This window comes from Bactrocera oleae, chromosome 2 (genome assembly GCF_042242935.1).
Source record: "Bactrocera oleae isolate idBacOlea1 chromosome 2, idBacOlea1, whole genome shotgun sequence".
NCBI lineage: Eukaryota > Metazoa > Arthropoda > Insecta > Diptera > Tephritidae > Bactrocera > Bactrocera oleae.
In genome coordinates this window covers 63423732-63449121 of record NC_091536.1, presented here as the reverse complement: position 1 = coordinate 63449121, position 25390 = coordinate 63423732, and the positions used below count along the sequence as shown (strand labels likewise).

The 25390-nt window shown below is 35.7% G+C and overlaps 2 protein-coding genes across 7 annotated transcripts in view; both read left to right on the top strand.

Moving 5' to 3' along the window:
• Positions 1 to 267: 267 nt before the first annotated feature.
• Rassf (Ras association family member) lies at positions 268 to 4493 on the top strand. Its single transcript, XM_070105480.1, has 9 exons — positions 268 to 1015; positions 1089 to 1183; positions 1254 to 1433; positions 1624 to 1815; positions 1879 to 2274; positions 2326 to 3446; positions 3510 to 3836; positions 3896 to 4000; positions 4068 to 4493. The coding sequence occupies exons 1-9, from the start codon at positions 976 to 978 to the stop codon at positions 4126 to 4128; spliced, it is 2517 nt and encodes an 838-aa protein (XP_069961581.1). The 5' UTR covers positions 268 to 975; the 3' UTR covers positions 4129 to 4493.
• A 9590-nt stretch (positions 4494 to 14083) lies between these two features.
• The window catches only part of Cow (Proteoglycan Cow), a 168002-nt gene continuing 156695 nt past the window's right edge, over positions 14084 to 25390 (top strand). For 3 of the 6 annotated variants that reach the window (XM_036368778.2, XM_070105479.1, XM_070105478.1), the window contains exons 1-2: positions 14084 to 14308; positions 14759 to 15155. In XM_036368778.2, the coding sequence (XP_036224671.2) occupies positions 15030 to 15155 (126 nt within the window). In that variant the 5' untranslated portion in view covers positions 14084 to 14308; positions 14759 to 15029. The remainder of the gene's footprint in view (positions 14309 to 14758; positions 15156 to 25390) is intronic. The other 3 variants (XM_036368777.2, XM_036368774.2, XM_036368775.2) reach the window with 2 other exon arrangements.

The following is a 25390-nucleotide window of genomic DNA, read 5'->3' as shown; positions in this document are numbered from 1 at the left end:
GATCAACTATTTTTCAAAAGCTGGCAGCTCAGCTTCTCAGCTGTTTATTGTTTGGAAGCTCACATACAGATGTCGCCCATAATCAATTTTCTTTAAATATTTTTAATTTATATTATAAACTGTAATTCTAAATTCTAAGTAATAAAAACCAACTACAACTACTAATATATCAATTGTATAATATTAAATATAAGTTATAAGTAATAGTTTAATGATTTTTTACTAGTCTCCTTTTAACACAGCTGGTAACATTGCGGCAAATTGTTCTTGTTCCATTCGTGAAGCAAACAATGCATTTGTTTTATTTTTCGTTTCCAAATAAGTAGGAGAAATTATTGTCGGCAATAAAATAAACAGTAAATGTGAAATAAACAATTTATTGCAGCGCATGGGAATGAAGTGCTGTAGTGTGCGAGTTCATTAAATATAGATAATTATACTGGCTGTAATAATTCACAACACGTTTCGCGATTTGCGTTGGCGGTGACAGTGGGAGAACGCAAGATAGAAGCAAAATTGTTTAATTATTTACATTAAAGTTAATGGAATGTTATAATGAATATAACAGAGTACCAGTGTAGGAAAGAAAAACTATGCTGAGAAATTGAAAACCCAGTGAGTTCAGTGTCCTCTATGCCCTTTGTGGCTAATTTGTTTCCGTTTTTGGTATTCTCTCTTGATTGTTTGTGTGCTTAGCTATTCGGCTTGTAAATTCTTGTTTTTACCAATTATACTATCCACATACTCGTGTGTTTTTTTGGTTTTTGTGTGACAATCATTTGCATATTTTATGTAAAGATTTATACGTCGCGCGTTCGCACGAAATAAAGTAAAAATTAAAGAAAACTCGATAGTGGCTATTAGCTTATAATTTATACAGACTATTCTGGAAGCAGGGCATAAAAGTAGTCGCTGCTTACAGCGAATTTTCCTTCTCTCACACTTGACCCTGCAAGTGAAAATAGTGCCTGAAATATGTGGAAGTGTCACAAATGTGGAAAGCCTGTCTACTTCGGTAAGCAATTGCTGTTGAAATTCTAAACCAACACTATTAATAGTTGGTAATACATAATTTTCCACCCTACCAGCGGAGCGCAAACAATCGTTGGGCTACGATTGGCATCCGGAATGTTTACGATGTGAGGAATGTGGCAAGCGGCTAAATCCAGGCCAACATGCCGAGGTTTGACTTTATTTACTTATAAAATACAATGAGTATTCATTCAAAAAAATACTTTTAATCTCTTGGTCAGCATAAAGGAGTGCCTTACTGTCATGTGCCATGCTATGGTGCGCTCTTCGGACCGCAACTGTTCGGACATGGCACACGTGTGGAATCACATAAGAGCTATGGAGTAAAAGGAGCGCAACGCTCTTTCATTGGAAATGGTGGCCCGGTTTTGCCGCGGGATCATTTGGAAAGTAAACTAAAGGTAAGAGCTTTGCAAACCACAATAGAGTGCACCTCATTTGCGTGCATGGTCACAGGGGTATAGCCGGAAATGAACTGGCTGACGAGTTGGCCAGCTCTGCAGCCTCTACAAAATTGGTAGGACCAGAACCTATCTATCTAAGACCTTAGCAATCTTTACTACACACAGTTAATGCATAACATTTTTAAAGGTTTACAACCAATTTTATGACAATAAGAGCATGGAAATACGAAGCCGCGAAGTAAATAATCGGCTAATATTAGAAGGTGCATTGCGTGTGTCTTGGGGCGTACATGGTGTGATACATTTAAAAGAAGACGATGATCAGCGTACACTGGTTGTGCGTAAGAGGAATTCAAAACGTGTCTCCAAAGCAGCTGATGTAAGTTTATAAATTCGAAAATTATTTTTTCGTTAAAAAAACTTAAATTTTTTTTAATATTAGGATAGCCCGTCGGATAAGGAAAACGACATAAGCGAATCAGTGGAAGCGCCAACAACTGCAAGTGAGGTCGAAAACATGTCAACAGATATCTCCCTGTCGGAGAGCATGACATTCGACTCGAGCAGTTTGAATGAATATCCTTTGACAGATTTACCCACAACGCCAGAGGAAGCTTCTGCCAATACCACTGGTGGTGCTGATGGTGCTGCTATGCCTTTATTAAATGGCACCAATGGGCGTGCTAACGATGATGATGAGTCGGTATCCACAAGCACTCAATGTGGCACGGATACAACGATCACCACAGCATCCACGAGTTGCATGTCGGCAACGTTGCCTTCGAAGTTGGATAATTTAGAGAAGTTGGAATGGGATGAGATCGATGATTTGCTACAGGTACTATAATATATACAAATTTGATTTTGAAATTTTAATAATTTTTTCCAGGTGGAGCGTCGTGTTAGCGAGAAGGATAAAATTTACGAAACGATGCCAGTAAAACTACCATCGTCACAAACATCTTCTAGCTGTAGCTCACCCACAAAGACGATTTCTGCTCATAATCTCACCGAAAGCACGAATACTAACAGCGAAGTGCCATCACCAACCTCACCAACATCTTCCACAACTACAACCAACAATAGTAATAGCAATAGTGAGAGTAGCAGCACTTCTTCCGACAATTTCGTCACCGCAACCTCGGCGACCATAAATACCAGCTCTACGACAGCGGATAATTTCGAGTCGTCCGATGATGCTACACTCAAGCCGATGGATTTCGAGGAGTTCAAACGTAGTGTTCACTTAGATTATGTCAGTGGTGCCAATTCGTTTCGTGAGCCAAATGAGGACTCACTGAAGCGCAATCAACCAATCGATCCATCGAGAATAAACGATTCGCTCAAGTTCTACGGCGACAGTCCAATGAGCAAGAGCTTCAATTGCGAGCATGCCTTGCGTTCCATCGATGCGAATTTAATTAACGATACGCTGAATTTAAAAAGCGGCACGGCCAGTCCACATTCGATGCAACGCATTTATGCATTGCAAAAGAGTGGCTCCGCCACAACTGCAATAGGTGGCAACACTAAAAATCTTTCCACGTATCAACATGGACACAACCATTTTCAGAAGGGTATAAATCGCTCCAAATCAGGACCATCGTGTTTTGATTACTCGGACAGCGATGATGACGACTCGACACTGAAGCCACAAAAGTCGGCCACCATACGACGTAGTGATGTGCCGCAACGGTATGTGAAGATCGAAATGGACTGCTATCCGAAAGATAACGACAAGGGTAGTGTTAGTGAAGCGGACTCCAGTCGCGCCGATGCGCCATCAATTACCGTGTCAAACAGTGGCAATGCTGGCGGCGATGAGTTGACGCAGACGGAGATGATGTACACGGCAAGTAGGGGTAGCGGTGCCGTGCACAATGGTGGCGATGGTGTTCATGATGATGATGATACAGATCCACCGCTACACGTAACCGAGGACGGTGTGGTCTTGCGCAGGCCACCGCGCACAGGTGCCGCAGCCATCAAGCGCCGCAGTGGCAACAGAAGGTACGTGAATTATTTTTTGTATTTTATTATAAAAATATATATTAATTTTTTTCTTTCTTGCAGATCGCGAACCAAATTGAAGCGCCGATGTTCCATCAACGGCCACTTTTACAATCGCGAAACTTCGTTCTTCACACCGCCCTACGGTTCACAAATGTCTGTATGGGTCACATCATTGGTCACCACAACGGAGGTTATCAATTTACTGTTAGAGAAGTATAAAGTCGACAGTGGTGTGGAGAATTTTTCGCTCTTCATTATACGCGATAATGGCGAACAGAAACGCTTGAAAGAGACTGATTATCCGTTGTTGACGCGCGTCATGATGGGACCGCATGAGGATGTGGCGCGTCTTTACCTTGTCGATGCCAAGAAAACGGATGAAATTAGGTAACGACAGGCGCATATTTTTAGCTAATTAACATTTTTTAATGTTAAAACTTTTACAGCAATGAGGTGGCTCAGTTTATAAACCTCTCACTGCCTGAGTGCCGTGCAATTTTGGAACGTTACGATGATGAGTTGGAGCGTGAAGTGGCCAAAGTTAGAGAACGGTAACAGTTAACAGAAAGTCTCACAGTTTGTATTTTTACTGAAAACAAAATATTTTACCTCTTCCAGATATACCGAGCTACGTCGGCGCATCATCAATCGCATGGAGTCGTTGAAGGTGCATCTATAAATGTGCTCAAAATTTGTGTTGCCTTTTTTTTTTGTACTCTTTTACAGTACTTCTATTTACATTTTTTTCAATTTCTATTGAAAACGCTGTCTCAAATATTTATTTTCACGCGCGTTGCGTAAAACTGTTCTAACAGCTCAAATATCATGCAAATAAGAAATTTACATAAGTTTAGTTTTAGTATTAAAATAGCACTTACATATGCAGCAGATAACGCATTTAAAGTTTCATAAGAGCACAAAACGGAGTGTTATTTTCGAAAGTTGAGTTTTCAATAAACCGTTCGCTGAAAAAACAGTTTCAAAACTCATTCCAACATTCAAGAATTCACATAAGGTTGGTTTTCGAATAATAAAAATGTTCGATCCATTATCTAAATAAATATTTAACAATAAACAATGAGAATTATATATATTGATGGCAACATTCAATAATATTCGAAATGCTAGTGTTTTAAAATCGTAAATTAAAGTATTCTTGAAACGTTAATTTTTCGAAAAGTAAAAATGTTCGAATCTTTAACTACTTGGAAACAAAATATCAAATTTGCAATGCTGGAAAACATGATTAAAATACTAGTTTTATGAAATTGAAACTTAATTCTTAATTTTAAAATTTTGAAATTTTTAAAATTTCGAAAAACCAATTACTTAATCCGTTTTGTTGTATTTTTGAAAAACTTAAATTTTCGAATATGCAACTTTTCGGGGGCAGACTCTAATACGAATCCGAATTCGCCGAACCAACGTTGAAATGGTTCAACTCAATCATTTTAACGGAGAAAACGGGTTTAGAATTCATCACGTTTATTGTGTTCGAATTATTTTTTTTCGAGGGCGAGCTTTTATACATATTAATTGATATCGTGCGAAATGAAATAACGCTCCAGTGACTATGCAATAATCATGTCAATTTATAAACAAAAAATTAAAAAAAATGCGACTAATCGTGAATCTCTTTCATGTTCGAAAAATAAATTTTCTATAATATATACACATATTGTATAAGTGCTTCTTTTCAAGAAACATAACAAATAGAAATTATATTAACAACTAAAAATAACTGTTAGCGTTTCGACAAACAACTAGTATAAAATAATCGAACTGGTATAATCGTGTGGTCCTGTGTTTCACCTATCAACTCTAGGAAAAAATATATATGTATATGTGTAGTACAATAGCTTCAAGATATAACAGGAAGAGATTAAAAGGTGAATTCAACTACGAAATATGTTACAATGTGCACAACTAAAGCGAGTAAAGAAGTGGCGAATCTCGAAGACAGTCAACATTTAAATTTTAAACGTACATACATACATATATATATGAGCGAAATTTTATTCTAAGTCGAAATTGTACGTTACCAAGCAATCTCAAAACGTTTGAAGTATTCAAAACTGAGTCCGGTTGTCGCAAGATCTTTTTTATCTGCGCTAATCTCGGCTGCAATTAGTGTGGCATGCGTTAAAAGTGCAAGTATTATTTTGGGATTTTGAATTTTTGTATAATTTTATTGCATTTAAACAACAAAAATATGTGTTGTGGTTGTCACTAACAAATGCCATTTTTACTTCGATTGTAATCAATTACATAAACATATCCTTATAAGCTAAGTACTTTGGTTTGTTTACTCGCACCCCAGCGAGTAGTAATGATTTATTTATTAACCAAAAATTTTTTGTTTAGCTTTAAGTTACTACAAAATGTAATACACAATTACAACAACACATAATCAAAACTTTTATCATCATTATTATAATTTTAAAATTAAAAATTTATTTGTTTTGATTTTCTTAATTACAATTTATATAATTAGCAGAATTATGCAATACTTTTCTTTATAGTATTAGTGAAAAAAAACAACAAAAAAACAAAAACCAATAAATGAGCAAATGTTTGCAATAAAAGCAAGAAGAACCAAATAAATGGCGTGAAGATCATTTTTACTCGCATACATACTTTCATATGTGTGTGCTACGGCAAAATAATAAGAAAGCATGAATATTACAAAAACAATTTTATGCAGGAATTTAGCGCATAAAGGAAAACATTGTAATTCAACACTCACTCATACTAATGCAAAACTAATGTAGCGTTATGTATGTATGGTACTCTCTATACGCATACATGCATATGTATATACATCCATGTAAACTGCTGCACCTGCGTTGTAACACAATTAAATATATAGTTTCGCGCATATATACATACAAACACACACACAAACATACACACATAGTACATACATATATGAAAAGTAAATAGAAATTGTTAAAATAACAAATTACAAATTAAAGCATACATACATACATATATGACTATGAAGTTGTTAATTGAACAAAATGAATGAATTGTGCGTATTTAATAAAACCCACTTGAAAAGCAATACCAAAAAACATAATCGTGTGTTTAAATATAGATATTTTCGGAGTTTTATATCCTGAACAGGGTTATGGCATGGATTATTATATTTATATAGCTCTCATATAAACTGTCCTGTTAAAATCAAGATAAAGATTTTTTTATACCCTTTCATGCTATAAGGAATGCACTTGAGAAGGAGATTATTACATCGGAGCAGCCATATTTCAACCGAACCTGAAGGTTGATCACACAGCGCAGGATCAGATAACCTAGGTAAAGGATTCGAAATTGACTTAGGCAAATGTTAATCTACATTAGGTAGAAGGCCTCCATGGCACCTCTACACTAAATATATTTTTTTCTTTTTAACCACGTCGTAATATTGTATTCCCACAAAGCTTGGACAATAATAAATTCAGAAGCGCTGGTTCGTGGAGGTTTTGAGAGAAAGATTTATGATTCAATGACACTAATTAGCAATAAAAAGGTACGACTGTCGCGCTATTGCCAGTTAAGCAATCAATCAAGAAGCAAAGGAAGCTGTTTATTCACTCTCCGTGAAAGTCGCCGAAAAGCAATTGATGCGACATGTTTTGAGCAAGAACATCAGATGACATTCAACAAGGTTTTGGAATTCGAAATTATGTAAGAAATGCTGAGAAGTTCAATCAAAATTTTACCGTTTTTGGGGCCTAAATTGAGAATAAACTACGGGAGCAACGTAAAATGAGGTTGGAGTATGATCAATACATATTTCGGCGTTATTTCTGTAGGAATATACTAGGTGAACCGAAAATTGGTTCAAATGAATGAAAAATTTTATTCACAAGAAACAAATTAAAATAACCAATATCACAAACTCTGCAACAAAAATGCTGTTTTGTTTTGAAAACTAAAAAAATGCTCAAAAAATTGCAAGACCTCAGTTTATTTTTCAAAATTCTATTAAAAACCAGGTTTTTTTTTGGGCTCACTTGAATTCATAAATAAATAGGTTACACTTTATATTTATTACTGTTTTTAAATGTATACATGCCATAACTATTATTACACTCTCAACGTCTTGCGTGAACTAAGCTTACAAACAAAAAAAGCTTTCCGAAATGCGACTCCTATAGTATGGCGCTAACAAAAGAAACTTAGTGATTATTGTTACTTTTGGGCGCTTAATGTAAAAGGGTATAGCTCAAAACGGAAGCAGTAAATTTCATATCCGAGGATGGTGCTATACCTGAATCCGATGACATGTCAAATTTTGAATTTGAAGTTGATAGCAAGAACTTTTAAGTCTTAATCTTAGTAACTCACACTACTAAGATTAAGACTCAAAAGTAGGAGCTTACTTTTATCGGGAATGCGTTCCTCTTTGTTTAGATATCGTGAGAAGCTCACTGTTACTTTGCCACAGTTCACTGCCTACTGCCTGTTTGGTGGTTTCAATAAAGATTTCATACAACACTGAACAGCGGCGGATTTTCATGAATTCTTGGAAAAGAAGCCTTAAAACAGTTCTTCAAAATGGCGGTTTCTATACTTCTATTCCTGTCGGTCATTCCGTACAACTCACAGAAACCTCCAAGAATTTGGAATTGATTCTTTGTAAATAAATATATAACGTATAACCGAATATTTCATACTCAGGCAACTTACAAGGATCAAAGCCGGCTAAATACCTTCAAGGTTTGGCAATATTAAAAAATTTAGCGAAGGGGTACAACTTCGCTATTCGTCATAATCGTGAACGGATTACAATCAAATTAGGTATCATATTAACCTACTTTGAAGATCATAGACTCCATTAGTTTCATTTTTATCTTTTATTTCCTCTTGGCGAAAATTATACTAAAATCATTGGTAGCAGAGAAATGGAAGGGCTGACTGCACTAATTTTTAACATTATTCAGGCATACTTGAGAACTTATTTTCAAGCAATTTTTATAAATATAAACATATATGCTACTTGTATATGGAGTAAAATCAGCTGGATGTTTCGAAATCCTGAATATCAGTTATATGGGGCTAAGGCAAGTTTTCTCCCGATTTAAGCCATTTTAAGCACAAGGTACACTGTTATTAGAAAAATACACTCTCACAATTTCATTAAACTAACTCTCACAATGGCCGATATATGTGGTGTAAAGTCAACTGGAAGTACGAAAATTTTTATGTTAGGCATATGGGAGCTAAGGAAAGTATTGATGCAATTGAACCCATTTTTACACAAGCGTATATTATTATCAAAGAAACATTTTCCCCGAAGTTCAATAATAAATTTTGATTGTCCGATAGGTTTAAAATGAAATGCTTTGAGGGCACTATTTGGGCAAAGTTTTATCCGGATACATTTATTGGTTCATGATTTGTATACTGGAAAGTTAAAGAATCAGATGAAGTTTAAAATTGTGTTATATGGGAAGTAGGCGTGATTTAACACAGTATTGTAGTAATGTCACGATAATATTACATACCGAAGTTGGTTGAAATCAGTCGAGTAGGTCCCGAAATATGGATTTTTTACCTAAATGTGGGCGGTGCCACGCCCATCATCCAAATTTGTCAGCGGCTCCTATAAAGCCCTCTCGTACTATCTCGGGTCAAAAAGTTTATGTCAAAAAAGCATTTAGTTATTGATTTATCGCAGTTTTAGTAGTTTTGAACTAAACTGTTATATGGGGAGTGGGCGTGGTTATCATCCGAATTCACCTATTTTCATGCTGTAGTAAGAGATGAAATGAGGAAATGATTTGTGCCGTGTAAATTTGGGTGATATAGCTTAAATAGTTTGGGATATAATATATATACATAAAACCTATTAGGGGCCGGGCACACACCCACTATTAAAAAGTTTTCAAGCCTCATGTGCCTCTTATTATTGCGATTCGTTGTACCAAATTTGAGTTCCGTATCTTAATCCTTGTTTAACGTAGTCAGCTTTAATTTTTTTTTTTTTTTGGGACTTGTGTAATGAAATTTAACGTTAATTAAACTCGTATGCTTGGATTTAGGCAGAATCCACCTACTTCTTAAGTGCATTGCTGACATTCATGAATTAATGATTTGAAAAATATCTAAAATACATGCCGGAGCATACGTTTGAAAATAACTGCGGCTACGTGCTTACACGTTATCGCTGCGCGCAGTATAACGCGGCATTAGCGACGAGCGCCGAGCGACAGCACCGAAATAGCACAGAAAACTGGAACGGTGAAAAATGAACGAAACTGTTTGCATTACCAATGCTGTTGCTATTATTTTTGTTGTGTACAAATCCGAAGTTAACGTACTCGGTGAAATCTAAAGACACAGTGAAAAGCACTCGACCAAAAATTAAAAATCGTGCCAGCGCCAATTGCGTGTGACCAGCAGCGGCGGTGGCGGCAGTTATGTCAGCGCGGCCCGATGACTTAGCGCGTGAGTGCTGCGTCATATCGGCAGGGTGCCTATCTGCAAATGGTAAGCGAAGCCAACAAAATGGCCATCCAGCTAGCCAGCCAGTCAGTCGGGCAGCAAAGCGGCCGCGTTTATACCAACAAAACTACAATGCTGGGCTATGCGTGAGTTTGTGCGTTTGTGGAGACAAGCCAAAGCCCGCGCTGATGACTCCGCGGTCATGCATTGAATTGCTGCGACAGTCATGTATGCTGGGGGCAGTAAGAGAGACTGGAGCAGCGACGCATGGCGGAGTGACTGGTAACTGGCTTGAGAGCTTGACACAACAGAGCTTTGCCCCGTTGGCTGGCAAGCTGGCTGCTTGACAACTCATTGCGCCGTTAATGCACTGCCATGCCGATAAAACGTGTTCGACGGCCAAAAATTCCATAACAGTGCCGAAAAATTTTAAATGGCACATTTCCCATTGCCAATGAGCAGAAGCGCAACAACAACACCGGTATATCTCTTTTGGCATGCAGCACACACACTGCAGTGTCAGTAGATGGAGACGGTAGTCGGCTTGAGGACAATGGCAATCATGCTTGACTCATCATTGTGATGCCTGGGTGGCTGGCTGTGCTGGCTGCCTGTCGGAAAGCTCCGGCGCGGTGAAGTGTGCGATTCAATGATGCACACACAAATTTCGTTTTACGCTGTTGTTGTTGATTTTCCTATGCGCTGCCGAAAAATCTGAGCCCAAATATACACTCAAGCACTCACACACGACGTAAGGGACGCGCACCAGCAGCTTCCGCCTCTGCAACGCGCGCACTCGGCCGAATCGACTCACAGCAGGTGGACATTAAGATGTGTCGCCGTCACCGTTGCCACAGTTAGTGGCAGGGATTTTTCCTATGACTTGATTGCTACGTCTAGGTAGTGACTGCTGCCCGCCAAAGGCCTAGCTGTTGTGTTGACAGCGTGGGTTCAGAGAGCACGCTTAAAAGAGAATTGAATATTTGCCACGGTTCAGCAGCGGTGACCAGCTAATACTTAGGTGAAAGACTTTTGCTTTTTGACTCGTACTCATTTAACGGTGCCTTAAATTGCACGGCATCACGGACGGACGATGTGTCGTCGTTGGCTTAGCGCACATCGATGATATGTAATCGGGGCGGAAAGCGCTGCAAGCGGCAGAGTAGCGACTACGCGGCGCTGCTCGCAACCAAATACAAAATGCGTTCGTTTTTTTTTATTCTTTTCGGTTTTTTGCACGCAAAGTAAAAATCGATTTTGGTTGCGCCTTCTAAACGGGTATTGTGGTGCTTGTGTCTGTGTGCGTTCATCTAGTGGTATGTTGTTTTGTTTAGTTGTTGTTTTGACATTTTCTCGGGCGGTGGGGGTTAAATGTGCTAAAATGTCCTCTATCTATGCTTGGTTATTTAAGGCAGGACGGTTGGTAGTTCGTGGTATAAGAGCAGAGAGATAGAGAACGTATTTGGGAAAATGTTGAATCATGCGCAGTTTAGTAGGCTTAGCAACTTATAGTATACACTGAGAAAACGCTGGTGAAGTTAAATATAACTTCAGCGCAGCGACTTTGAGTCCCGAAAATAATCAGACGTCTTGACCTACCCAGTTCAATATCTGAACTTGTGTCTATATTATTTTCGTTTTTGTTGTTGTAATATCAGTAAACTGTTTTGGACAACGTTGTTGGAGTATAGTAAAAATGCTTTGTAGGTCTGAGTAATACTGATCGACTTTCGAGTGCCATTAAGATCATATTTGGGTATTTGGGTTTCTGATTATTGGTTCAAGATATTCGCAAATCTTATTAGATATATTACTAGCACACTTCAATGATCGTTTTACCTTTTGGTTGTATTCTACATATCTTTAAAGTGCAAGTTCAAATCCTCGTTTTCAGAACATCGCGCTCACTTTTTTTGGCTAATGCGACTCAAGTTCTCCAAAGTGAATATTAAATTTTTCCGGTAAATTGTACCGTTAAGTACCTGGCCTACAAATGAAAAACGGAAATTTTCGAAAAATTATGATTGAGAAATAAATCATTTTGTCCTTTTAGCCTAATACACTTGACCTACCGATAATCGAACTGCACTGTCTGAATAATATTTCTTCCGTGGCGGGGAAAGGGCAGCAGCTCGGTGGTGAAACGATTTCTTTTTCGGCAAAATAAGCCATTTTTCGGCAAATCGGCGTAGAATGAAAATAGCGGCCATCACATTTCCTTGATCTTGGGTGTGACGAAACGACACAAAAATTCCTTCGAATAACGCTTCAACAGCGTCAAACACTGTTGTGACGTGAGGCTACGGTTGCTCATGTAGGATATGACATACGATGTCTTTTGAAATGCCTACTCTCACAGCTATCTCGAGCTCCATCAATTCTCGGTCTGTCAATACGAGTTTTTGGACTATCCTCGATTATAGCCGTTTTCGGCTTAACTGGGCATGCTTCATAACAACCGACGTGGAGCATTTCGAAACACGTTAAAACAATTTCGAATCACCGACCAATTTGGTTCTTTTTCGGTTTTTCTAGAATTTGTTTCCATATATTGCTAAACCAAAACTACGAGTTCGATTTGGCTGAAGTTTTGACAGTAGTTATCCAAGAAAAATGAGAGTGGCCTCATTGGACGATGAGACTTAATACTTATCGGATCGCACTCGATGTTACTATATACAAAATTTGATTCGGACTGATAAAAAATCCTACATTCTCACGTATTTTAATACAAATCTCATTTATCGTCTACAAAATAAGCTCCTGAGCCAATACAAGCATAAAGCTCATTTTTTAAGCGCCATTCGCTGGTTTGTTGGACAGTCACTAATAATGAAGCGTTGCGATCTTCTACTCGACGTCGTTTTTTCAAAAGATTCATCTCTTTTGGAACGAGTCTAGCATTGATTGATTATGATGGATGGAACACCTGCATGGGTAAAATATTCTAAGGCTTTGTGACTTATGTCATGATTCATGCTCCCAAAATACCGTTCTCGATAAAATATTTGAACAGATAACTTTACAGTATCATCAATGATTTCTGGAGGCAATTCAAAATGCAAAAACTCTCTCAGAAAGGGGAAATCTCACTATGGGATTTGATTTTATGATTCTTCGAATAGTGGTGAGTGGCAAGCATAGACGGCTAATAAAAACAATAAAAAACGTTAACTTCGGTGGCACCAAAGCTATAATACCCTTCCTTACAAGAACTGGATTTTGATCAGTCAGTTTGTATAGAAGCTATAGAGTATAATGATTTATCTAAACCACTGCCTTGGACAGTAATCTATGTCGAATTTCTTGAAAATATCATCTCAAACAAAAAAGCTTTCCATACATGTATTTGATTCCGATCGTTCAGTTTGTATGACAGCTATGGTAAATGCTATAAGTCCGATATCGGCGGTTCTGACAAACGATAAATTTCCTGGGGGCAAAAAGAGGTGTGCTAAATTTTAGATCGGTATCTCAAAAACAGTGGGACTAGTTCGCGTATATACAGACAGACGGACATGGCTAAATCAACTCAGCTAGTCATTCTGATTATTCATATGTATATTTTATAGGGTCTCCGACCTCCGGGCGTTACAAACATCGGGCAAACTAAGTACACTCTGTTTTTTAGTTTTTGCCTTATCGGAGATTTGAAGCCACGATTTATGCTCTCGATTGCATTGGATGCCTTTTTAGAGGTTAGAGAGAGTATTAATAAATAAAATAAACATGAAAGTCCTTATTATTGGGAGTTGAAGAGCTCAGATGCACATATTCTACAAAATAGTCCCCAAAAAAATGTCTTCATATCGATTTCCTAGAAGTAGGCGTGCAAGATGTCATAAGATCTGTTACCCAGCAGTATTTTATGATGTTATATAACAACAATTTTTTCTTACTAAAACAGCAACTGCTTATGAAGAGTATACCAAATTGAAATGGTAAAATTATTGCAAAGCTTCACTTCTACAATTCGAATCAGTAAAACCGATATGAATTTCCAACTGACCCCTTTTTACGATTTATTGACTATTTTGAAACAGCGCTCTCACCAAATTCGAAGAGTTGGCACCCTTGCTCCGCTTAGATGCGCTCACACTCACGCCGCATGCGTCGCACAGCTAACCGAGATTCGCTTGAACCACCAAAGACGCGACTTGACAAAAGAATTCCGTGCATACCAATAGGGACAAGTCCATTCAGTCAGTTTACATTCGGACGCGGCGGTGGCTAAAAGTGTTGCAAATTGTCAAGCGGATGAAAAAGGACTTTGCTTTGAATAAAATAGCAGCACATAGCAGAGCACAGTAGAGCATAGCAGAGACCAACTAAGTGCACTGTGTATACATATGTAATATATTATATTATATATATTTACATTGCGTATGTGCGCTTCGTGTGTTTAAAGTGTTAGTAGTGTAAAACAATAACAACACGCTAATAGCGAAGAAGGCAGCTCAAATAGACACACATGCAGACATGCAAACACATATGCAGACACAAATGAATTTTAGTTTTTACAACTATTTACTGTTACTATAACTGTAACTGCATGAATGCGTTTGCGAATGCGGGTGGAGAGCCAAAATTCGAAGATGAGCATTTTCCCTCGTTCCTTGTGCACGCAATTCTAGCAGCTGCAGTTATAGTTGTGTGAGTTGTAAATGTGTAAGTGTAAGTATATGTATGTTTGTGAATTTTTGCTGCCTTGCCTTCGCAGACAATAACAAATGTGAATGAAAATTTCAAAGCAAAATTTTATAAAAAATATGTCATACGCGGGCGTTGTACTTGTACACAACAACAATAAAAACAAAATAAAATAAATTATCATGTAATCAAATTATGAATTCTTGCAGTGTAAGCACGTAATTTGCGTGCTACAAAGGAAACGGAAATTGCTAACGTAAATTACACAGATCATCAAAGCGTTTTTCAGCGAACGACGGAAAAGAAAACGCAGAAAAAGAAGAAAAAACATACATTACAAAAACATAAAAACATATAAAAGCGACCGAAAAATAATCGAAACATTTAAAATCTTGAGTGCAACTGCTACGTCTATTACGCTTCACGTATCGTTGTTGTTGTTATTGTGAAACGTTGCAAACTAAAAAAATTATAAGAAAAATGAGGTGTTTACTTTTGATTGCCACCATTTGTCTGGTGTTGATGTCATCCGGTCTGAGTGGCGCTGATGCCAAGAAGAAGAAATATGTTGGCGAAAATGGCGGCGATTTCGAGTTTATCGATGAGGTAAGTGCGCAATGAAGGCAAAAGTAAAGTAACAGATGTAGGAAACAAAGAAAGAATGAAAGAAAAATAAAAAAATAATAAATTTCTAGCACAGAGGGTGGGTACAACGACATTGAGGAAGCAATAATAATATATATAAGCAGTAAGAGTCACAAATACTAATACATACTAGTTAAATATATATATATATATATTTATATGAAATACATATGTATGTATTTACAACGCCTATATACCATGCAAATGACAGCTAATTAGCGCGACAGCAAGTTACAAATGTCCACGACGCTTTGGATTGACGGTGCTACACTGCGTATAAGTAACCTGAACTGCCTTTGCTTTGGTAAGGTGTTCAATACACATAAAAACATACTGAAATACTTAAAGCACACATTTCCAATCGGCAAATGAAGCCAATTTGCATTAACGTGTGGTCACTTCTCGCCCTACTGCTTTTCCCCTTGCCCCACATTGGCAGTGTGTTGGCCACAACCCATCCACACACCTGCCACTCATTTTCTTATACTCCTCTGTGTGGTAGCTCAGAGCACTATTAGCATTTTTCTTGAATTATTTTTTTTCGTTTTTTCCAATTTCGTTTTTCACCTTTACACTTCACTAGGCGCCTTTTGTCTGTGTCTGCTTTTGCCAATTACTCGCCTAAATCCGATTTGTTGTCGGCGTTGTGTGTGGTGTGTGTTATTGCGGTGCGTTGTTGCTTTTGTTGTTGCTACTGTGGTATTAAGCGCGCTCTGCTAATTCACAGCCATAGCTCATCTACGGAATCAACAAAACAACAAACAAACGTGTCTTTGCGTATTTAGGGTGTGGACACATGCCGATAAAGGGTGTTTGATTTGTTGGGAGCAAGTAGTCTGTGAAAATATTGTCTTCCTTTCCTTCCTCAATTTTTGGATCTTTAGAAGATCAGACAAATAATTGGATCTCTCAAATTATTGAAAGGACATTTTATTCTATGATAGAAATGGTTTCTCTAAATTCTTTAGCTTGAGATTTTTCATATCATCATATCATATCATATTCTCCTAATTCGACATAACATTTTTTCCACCGACCTTCAGTTTGGTCAGTCCTGCGAAGCTTAATCTCGATGAAAATACACTTAAATCCAATAGTTCTGGCACATAACACCATTTAAAAGCTTTAAAAAAAATATTAAATAGAAATGTGTCTACAGTGTGATGGATCCAAGTGATGGATCCAATTCCGATTGAATTTATATCGCATATTTCGATCAATAACTAAGATTTCTTATTCAAACTAACTGAAGGTATATACTATCCAATACTATAGTTTACTGCCGAATGTGTATTAAATATGTCCATGAAACACCCCATCTTCCATATACTACATATAACGATTTTTGTGATTCTAGAAGACTTTATAGCGAATATGACAATCAGTGTGTGAGTTATATGGTATAATGGAATCAGTCCAGATCTTCCTCTAGCCCCACTGTACCCGATATGGTGATTTCCGATATTCCAGGGGATACGGTTTTCAAAATATAATGTGGTTTAACGCTGAATATGAATGAATATGCACCTTTTTTTAGTATACACACTATATTATATTTAGCCCCTTTGGGTTGAGTTTAAATCACATATGTCTCATTTTAGTAAATTAGGTTGATTTTAATTTAAATATTTCGGACACGTAGAAAAATATAGCAGTAAACGATCATTTTAATTTCGATAAAGATATCGTTATTTTTATTTCTAATTCTGATTGTTACGGTAAATTTATATGTGAAAATATTTAGCATTTTTTAAAATTATGACTTATAATTATTATTTTCGATTTCAATTTGCAATATATAACATTTTCCAATTTTAACAATATCGATTATTTCTAATTCGGTTTCGGGTTTTGATTGTTTTTCATATCGATAAAAATATCGACTTTGTAATTTAATTTTTACAATACATTTTCGGTAATAGTTGAGTTTTAATTTTAATATATCGATATGGTTTAGTAATATCGTTTGTTTTTATTTCGTTTACCAGTCTACTTTTTATTTCCCTCTCGTAGAAGGAATATAAGAAGAGATTTAAGGAATATTATGTTAACATAATATATAACATTATAGTATAATATTTATATTAAATTCATTAATTTATATTTGGAAAACTGTCATCTCTAATTGCCATTAGAATACAGTAAATTTAGATTTATCTGTCTAGTTAGTTACTTTTTAATTTATCGCATGAATTTGTTACGAATTTCACGGAAAAATGTCATTAATAAAAAACTTTCTAACGAAATGCTCCAAAAAGCACATACTCTATGCACAGTATATATGTACATACATATATACATTTTTTTATTTGTCTATCTCGTGTTGCAGCTACTTTTGGCTGAGAGCTTGGTCAACGGTCACTTCGTTCGGCTAGGTGTCGATTGCTTTAATGCGGGCATTAGTGTGGCTTTTGTCAGAGCTATCTGCAATCACACACACACATATCCACCTACATATACACAAACAAACACACATGCAGGCTCAAAGATAAGCAGACAGCACGTCAGTGACCACGGTGTGGAGAAAACAACCAACTTTCTCAAGTCAGACGCTAATGATAAAGTTGTTGCTGTTGGTTATGCTCATCTAGAAGTATACCACGTAGCTATTTTGTGTATGTGCGCAAGTATAGGCAACATTCCACTTCATTCACACTTTAATTTGAACACAGGTATTTACAAGTGGCGCATTATATTCACCCGGAGCACTGGTCTGCTCAAAATTTTTCTGGGCGCGCAAGCAGTTCTTCAGTAGCTAGGTGAGCCAATAGTCAGGAGCCAAATACACAAACACAGTCACATCGTCGCTTACAAACAGGTTAAGCGGCTTGAAGTGTGAGCGTTTAGTGCGCCACATAACGGAAATCGACAAACGGAAAAAAATCAATAACATTCGGTTCCTGCACAGATATACACATATACACACACATATATATATATATATATACATATGTATATGTATACAATATACATATATAATGATCACATGTGTAAGCTATGTGAAATCAGCTTCACTGGCACTGGTGGCATGACTGTTGCCGGCTATCCAACTGAATATGCATGGCTCTCGAGGAAGGGGGATACATTTGTAGAGATGGAGCTAGTGGTGTAGTGTGAAAATAGTTAAGGGTTGGCTGAGAGAATGACGGATTAAGAAAGTAGTTGTGGAAGCACACATTTATCTAAGCTAAGCGGCTAAGGATCACCAACGCTCTGCTCGTTGTCATTGCAGATATTTTTGATGTTATATGTATGTTTGATTTGGAGCTGATGTTGGCTGTTGTTGTTGATTTTTTTGTTGTAAAGTTATTGTTACGCTAGAAAATGCGTTTGTGGCTTGTTGATTTCACTGTTGTAGATACATGTAGAATTTATCACTTTTAATTGACAACAAAAACAACACTAAAAAAGTATGTATATATATATGTATATGTAGATGTATCTATTTTATATATATACCTAACATGTATGCAACATATAATTTTATTGATTTTTTTTACCACAAACCTTAGTAAACTTTGGCTATATTTGGCTATAATATTACACTTTTTGTAATTGGCTGAGTAAATTTAATTTACATAAATATTTATAGATAAAGTTAAATATATAAAATTAAAATTAGACGCTATTCGGCCATATTGAAACAATGAAAATTAAATATTTTCTAATATTAAGCTCCTAATTCACATTTTTTCATTTTGCCTGATGGTTCCGCTCCTTATATGCTTAAAAATACGTATCCCATCAACTACTGAAGTTTTCTTTTTAGAAACATCGTACTTCTGCTCCTTATGCTACGATATGGAAATAGATGAAATCGGACAATAGCCACGCTCCTTCCATTTAAATATTGTATCCCTATGCATGACAACTCCCTATTTTTGATCTCTTTATTGAATTTGCAATGGAAAACATAAGCGTTAATAAAGGTGTCGAGAATTAAGGTGTTATAAATCTCGTAAGTGCGTTGAAAAATCTTCCAAGTTGTGGTAAATCACTGAAAAAATTCTATATTAGATCTAAGGAACGTGAATATGTTATCTATATACAATAAATAAAAATGTTTAATTTTTTCTGCAATTTAAAACATAATGGTAGTTGGCTGTAGGCTTGCTGTCATTGTGGATCTACTTGTATGTCGGCGGAAGAGAGAGTTGAAGTTTTGGGGAAATTTGAAAACTCGGTAAACTCTACAAGGCTTTATTTTCTTGCAAGTAAAAGCGAATTTGGAATTCAATGATAATCATTTCATGCTATTCTCAGGTGATCATCTCCGTATCACTGATGATGAAGAGTATGAAAAATTTAAATATAATGAAATTAAAAAATAAACAAATAAATTCAAAATTAGCAAGTATGAAGTCATATTGAGTAGCATTTAAATAAAAGCTGGAAATCTAAACACCACCACAATTATTTTAACTTAGGTTAGGTGAAAAATTTTTAAAATTGCAGCGTCTAATTTAATTAAGCACAATTTTTAAATTTAAATATTTTAACTTTTGTATAAATCGCTCTTTCAGTCGTCTCGCCATAACGCAGATATTCGCCGGTTAACTGCAAACGATTTTTATTTTTTCCTTTCCTGCCCATTTCTATATTTTTCCATTTTGTTTATCCTTGCTGCTGTTCCCATTTCTTTGTACAATTATGCTCTGCCAATGCTCGACCTCAACAAAATTTCAATATTCGCTCAGGAGTGCCTTCAATGTATAAGGATGTGTCTGTATACGCCTACAAACCGCATAGAAATTCTCTTTACTTCGACCATCGACCAAACCTAACAAATGCTATTGTAACCGTCACCCTCCACATACTATTCTCAAATAGAATTTACGTGAAAATTGTGTGTGCGTTTAGTAGTTACCCGCTAAGAAAATTTTAAGTGTTGGAAAGGTCGGTTTAGTATAATTATTTGTTCTTCGCTGAGTAGTAGAGAGAGTATTTTACTCTTTACAAAAAAAAGAGAATTTGAATGATGTGAAAATCTTCAGGTTCTGTCGAGAATTTATAGATAATATAATCTGGTTGTTTATAAACATTTAATTTAAGTAACTAAGTAAGTATACGAGTATAAAGTCATCAGGCGAGAGTTTTCGAATTTTAGAATCGTTATGCGAATTTCAAATACCTCAAACCAAATAACTAAGCTAAATCGTATCCGTCGCCGAGAGTGTTTACTGATTTCTTGAAATTAGTCACCAAAAAGCAAATACTGTGTACTAAATCTCTACATCAGCTGGTCAGACTTCGTGGTCTTGGCTTCAGTGTTGTTTTTTAGATGATCGAATCTTTTGATCAATAGTTGGAAAATTGACAATATTAAGAGTTTTAAAAATACTGTTATAATTATGTCGAAAAGGTTTTTTGGGTTATATATATAATCGACATATATATATACATATATACTGTATATAGTAAGCTGCTTAGTAAGTGTCAAAACACTTTTTAAAAATATATTTTTGGTCTAGGACGAGCTGACTCGATGGAGACGCAAACTAGTCCCTCAGTTTTTGAGATATCGATCTGAAATTTTGCACACGTTGCTTTCTCCTCAATAACATACTCATTTCTCAGAACCACTATAGCATATTGCTGCCATACAAACACACCGATCTAAACCAAAAGAGTTCATGTATGGATATCGTTTTTATTTGACAAGATTCTGGTATAGGTTATTGCCTAAGGCAACGCTACAATCTCTAAACAAATTGTTTAGAACGGACCACTATAGCATATAGCTGCATTACAAATTCCCTGATCAAAATGAAATTTTCGTATGGAAAATTTTTAATTTGTTTTAACACTAGAATATTGTTAAGACTGTATTTTCGACTATCCTACTTTATATACTTGTAGAGCTCTAGTTAAAGGGCTTTGTCGATTTTACTGCTGTCTCCCTACAGTTTTGGTCCTCAGCAATTACAAGTTTTCCTACTGGGTCTTTTGCTCCACTAAATCGCATGATTTCTATATACATACGTAAGTAATCAAGTTGGCAACGTGTATGCGTGTGCGTGATTGCTGGCGTGTGCTTGTTCCCATTTCCTTTGTTTGTCATACAATTAAGAAGTGAATGTATTGCCTTTTGTGTTAATATCTGCGAACTAAAAATTTACAATGAAATCGAAGAATATTGTCGGAGAATTAGTAATATGACTACCATTAAACACACATGGATACATAAATCAAGCACCGCCAAGAGGACTTTGATATTTGCAGTTGTGTTGGCCACTACTTAAATATACACAGACATACAATCTTTATTTGGGAGTACTGCTAGTATGCGAAATTCGATTGGCTCGGTCGGCCATTGATTGGAATGAAAAGTGTTTACCAATTTACAACAATCGTATTTTTCGATGAATATTTTTGCGTGGATTATACACACATATAGGTATATCGATATTTATCTCAATTGGTAAAATAGTTTTCATAAGCTTTCCGATTTTAATTTTCTGAGGCTATTTAGCCAAGTAATTTCCATTTTGTATACATCTCACAAGGCACAGTTGATTATTTGCTTTTTGTGAAAGTGCTACATTTGGTAGATTAGGAATATAAAATATCTATAGATTTCTTTTTGTGTCTTTTGTGCGCTCTGAGAAAGCCTTCTTAACCATATTTTATGAATAATGAAAATTTATTGTAATATATAATATGTGTCTTCGATTAATTAACTTACTTTCCGAATAGGTTCTCCAGCCATCTAATCATTAGGCACAGGTCCATAAAGTCAGGTCCATTTAGTTTTCGTGTATAACAGAGTCCTTAAAGTCCTTTTCGGTCCTATATAAAACTCTCTCACGAATCATATTACGTCCAATCATTACACGAATACAAATTATCAAGTTTAAAAAAAAGGTTCCGAAATGATCATTATACCACGTCTGCATTTACTTCTCACGGAAAGCTTTCAAGTAAAGCAAGACCGGCGTCAATTTCCGCAAACTACATAGACTTAAAATATATCTTCATAAGCTCTGGGACTACATTTATGAATGAGTCGATCACCCCTTAAACAGTTTAAGCCTCCTGGACCAAAAGTGAGTTCTCTGTTTACCTCACCGTTGGATATAAGAAAGATAGATATAGATATTGATATAGACATAGATACAGATATAGATCAATATATAATATATATAAATATAGATATAGATATAGATCAATATATATATAGATATAGATATAGATATAGCTATAGATATAGATATAGATATAGATATAGATATAGATATAGATATAGATGTAGATATAGATGTAGATATAGATATAGATATAGATATAGATATAGATATAGATATAGATATAGATATAGATATAGATATAGATATAGATATAGATATAGATATAGATATAGATATAGATATAGATATAGATATAGATATAGATATAGATATAAATATAGATATAGATATAGATATAGGTATAGATATAGATATAGATATAGATATATAGATATAGATATAGATATAGATATATACATAGATATTGATATTGATAGATATAGATATAGATTTAGATATATTATTTAGTAAATTTCTATCGAACCTAAAACCTGAATTGCATTTGAGTTCATGTATGGTAGATGTCCCGGTGTTAATATCTTATCTTTTTTGTTCCATACCATAATTTATATCATGCTTGACTTCAACAGAAGCAGATGCTTACAGGCAGTTACTGTTACAGCGAAAAGCCGGTGAACTTTATAGAATCTTTAGCAGATCCCGTTCTGAGAAGGTCCCATAAGGCCTTAGTCTATTTAGGGCATATTGACCTAGACAAAAGTCGGTAACAAGTGTTCTGCTATTTAGCAACAAAGTAGATTGGTTGAAATATATATATTGAAAAAGACAGTCACACAGTCAAAGCTTTCTCGAAAATGTGCAGTACCGTTTAATTTCATTCTGTCTGTTGCTTCTTCACATTAAATTTTCTTTTGAAAGCATTAACTTTCCGCTTTTTTAATGCTCTGCATATGCATTCCGTATGTGCCTTTTCGCAGATTTCACTGAGGAATAGAAATTTACGTAGTCCCAGTGGAGGGCTCATTTCTTATTCGAAAATTGCATAACGTCTTTTGGCTGACGGCACCACGCTGGGGGTTCATAGATGTGTGTTTGTAACCCACTACGGATATATATAAATGTATAAGAGCAGTTGTAGTCAGCAGAAAATAAATCCGATTTTCGCATACTTCTCGAAGTTCGAACATCCTGCACTCTTCCGACACACAACCACACGTCCGTCATCATTTTATGCTTCTTCGGTATATGGTATGTTATATTGGCATGTCTTTTGGCGTAGCTTAAGGTATTTACGTTTCTGCTACTTTTCCAATAAAAAGCTCATAAACTAAGCGAATGGGAGGTGAGAAAGAGGCAAATCGAAACCAAAATGAAATATGAAAGGAATAATGGCAAGCGCATGCGACTGCTGAGCAATGGCGCTTGTATGTATGTGTATAAACCTATACACAAATGTACATATAACCGTGCCAGCGTAAAAGATCGAATCTGTGTTGCTGATTTGCTGCATTTTACGACAAATTTCGATAGTACAAAACCTGTGCATGTAAATGTGCAACATTACGCCACTCATACTACACAAACACACGCGTAACACATATGTACGCAACACACCGGACACCCAAATGCGCATTCATACATTATGCATATACAATTCAGCATCTGTATGTGTGGAGCATTATCTTTAAGTGCGTCAACTTTTATTGCATTTGAGCGAATCTGGGATTGTGGCGCATCTCCCTTTGCTGCTTCAAAGTGTCTTCGCTATGATATGCATAATTCGAGTGAAGAAGCTTGGTGTATCTGTTCCGAAATGACCCGGTAGGGAAAAAAATAGCACATGTCAAAATCATTTCAGTATAATAGGTAATAATTTCGTAATCCAATATAGTTGCGCATGGTCCGCTATATTTCAACATTTTCGGTTGGAGAGCCCACTACCGACCACTGTAATTTTGTATGCTACCTGAATTTATACGTCCTAGTTATAACTTTTGGAATTCTAGATCATAGTGGAGCGTCTAAAACATTAAAAGTTGTGTGTATAATATGAAATCCTTTATTTCTGAAATTGGAATATGATGTATATCAATATGCAGTGTGGAACTTCTTAAGGGCTGTGTGTGCAAAGACTTTCATGATCCGAAATTTCTTAATAGCATGCGGTGGGGACTGTTACTAGTAGTAGGCAGAGCTGCTTCGTCTTTTCTTAATTGAGAGGGTTTATTACTGAGTCTTAAATTTGCGCATCTTTTAGAATTTCTCTATTCTTCAAAGAAAAAATAGTCTGGTTGCATCGTAAAATCCACGAAATTATGAACCGACTTTCATATTAAATATTTTTTAATATGATTATTTTAATTTCTTGGTGTACAAAATATTGACGAAAGAGTGTGAATCCATCGTTTGGTCAATATAATTGATATATTTTCTGAAAGTTGGTATCAGTCTTAATTTTCTTGAACTAACAGTAACTTCAAATTAGTGCACTTAAATTGTTCAAAATAGGTGGTAACTCCGTTGAAACAACTTTTTCAGACTCAAGACATCTGAAATACCATGTTTAAAGTATTTTATAAAATATTAAAATTTTTTTTAGGCAGTTTTTCCTAAAAACATTACAAACCTTACTTAAAAAGACTTATTATTTGCGTGCGTATTTTTGTTTTTTATGAGTTAAAATGAATTTAATTTTTCAGCTTAGATTTTCAAATGCTTTCAGGTTCGCATTTCTTTTGTAGTAATGGCAATAAAATAACTATATCATTGTTACAATTTTTTTTCTATTTAAGAAGTTGGCAATATTATTCAGTGATGTCTGCTTTATTTATAAAGTGAAGTGAGTTTTATTTACCAGATAGGTGGCATCTCTTCCGAAAAGTTTTTCAGCCTAGATTGCACAAACATCTTTAGTTTCGTACTCATATTGTGGTACAATTATTTTATGTAAAACACAATAGATATACTGGTGAAATTTAATAATTTTTAAGAAGCTGGCAACCCTGTTGTAAAAATTTTTTGGTTTAAGTATTTTTTCATTTTTTTTTTCAAATATCATTAATTTCATAGTTATACTTTATTTATAAATTGAAATTAAATTCATTTTCTATGCAGGTGGCAACCCTAACACGTAAGTGTAAATTTCAACGAAAAGTAGCCCTAGTTTAA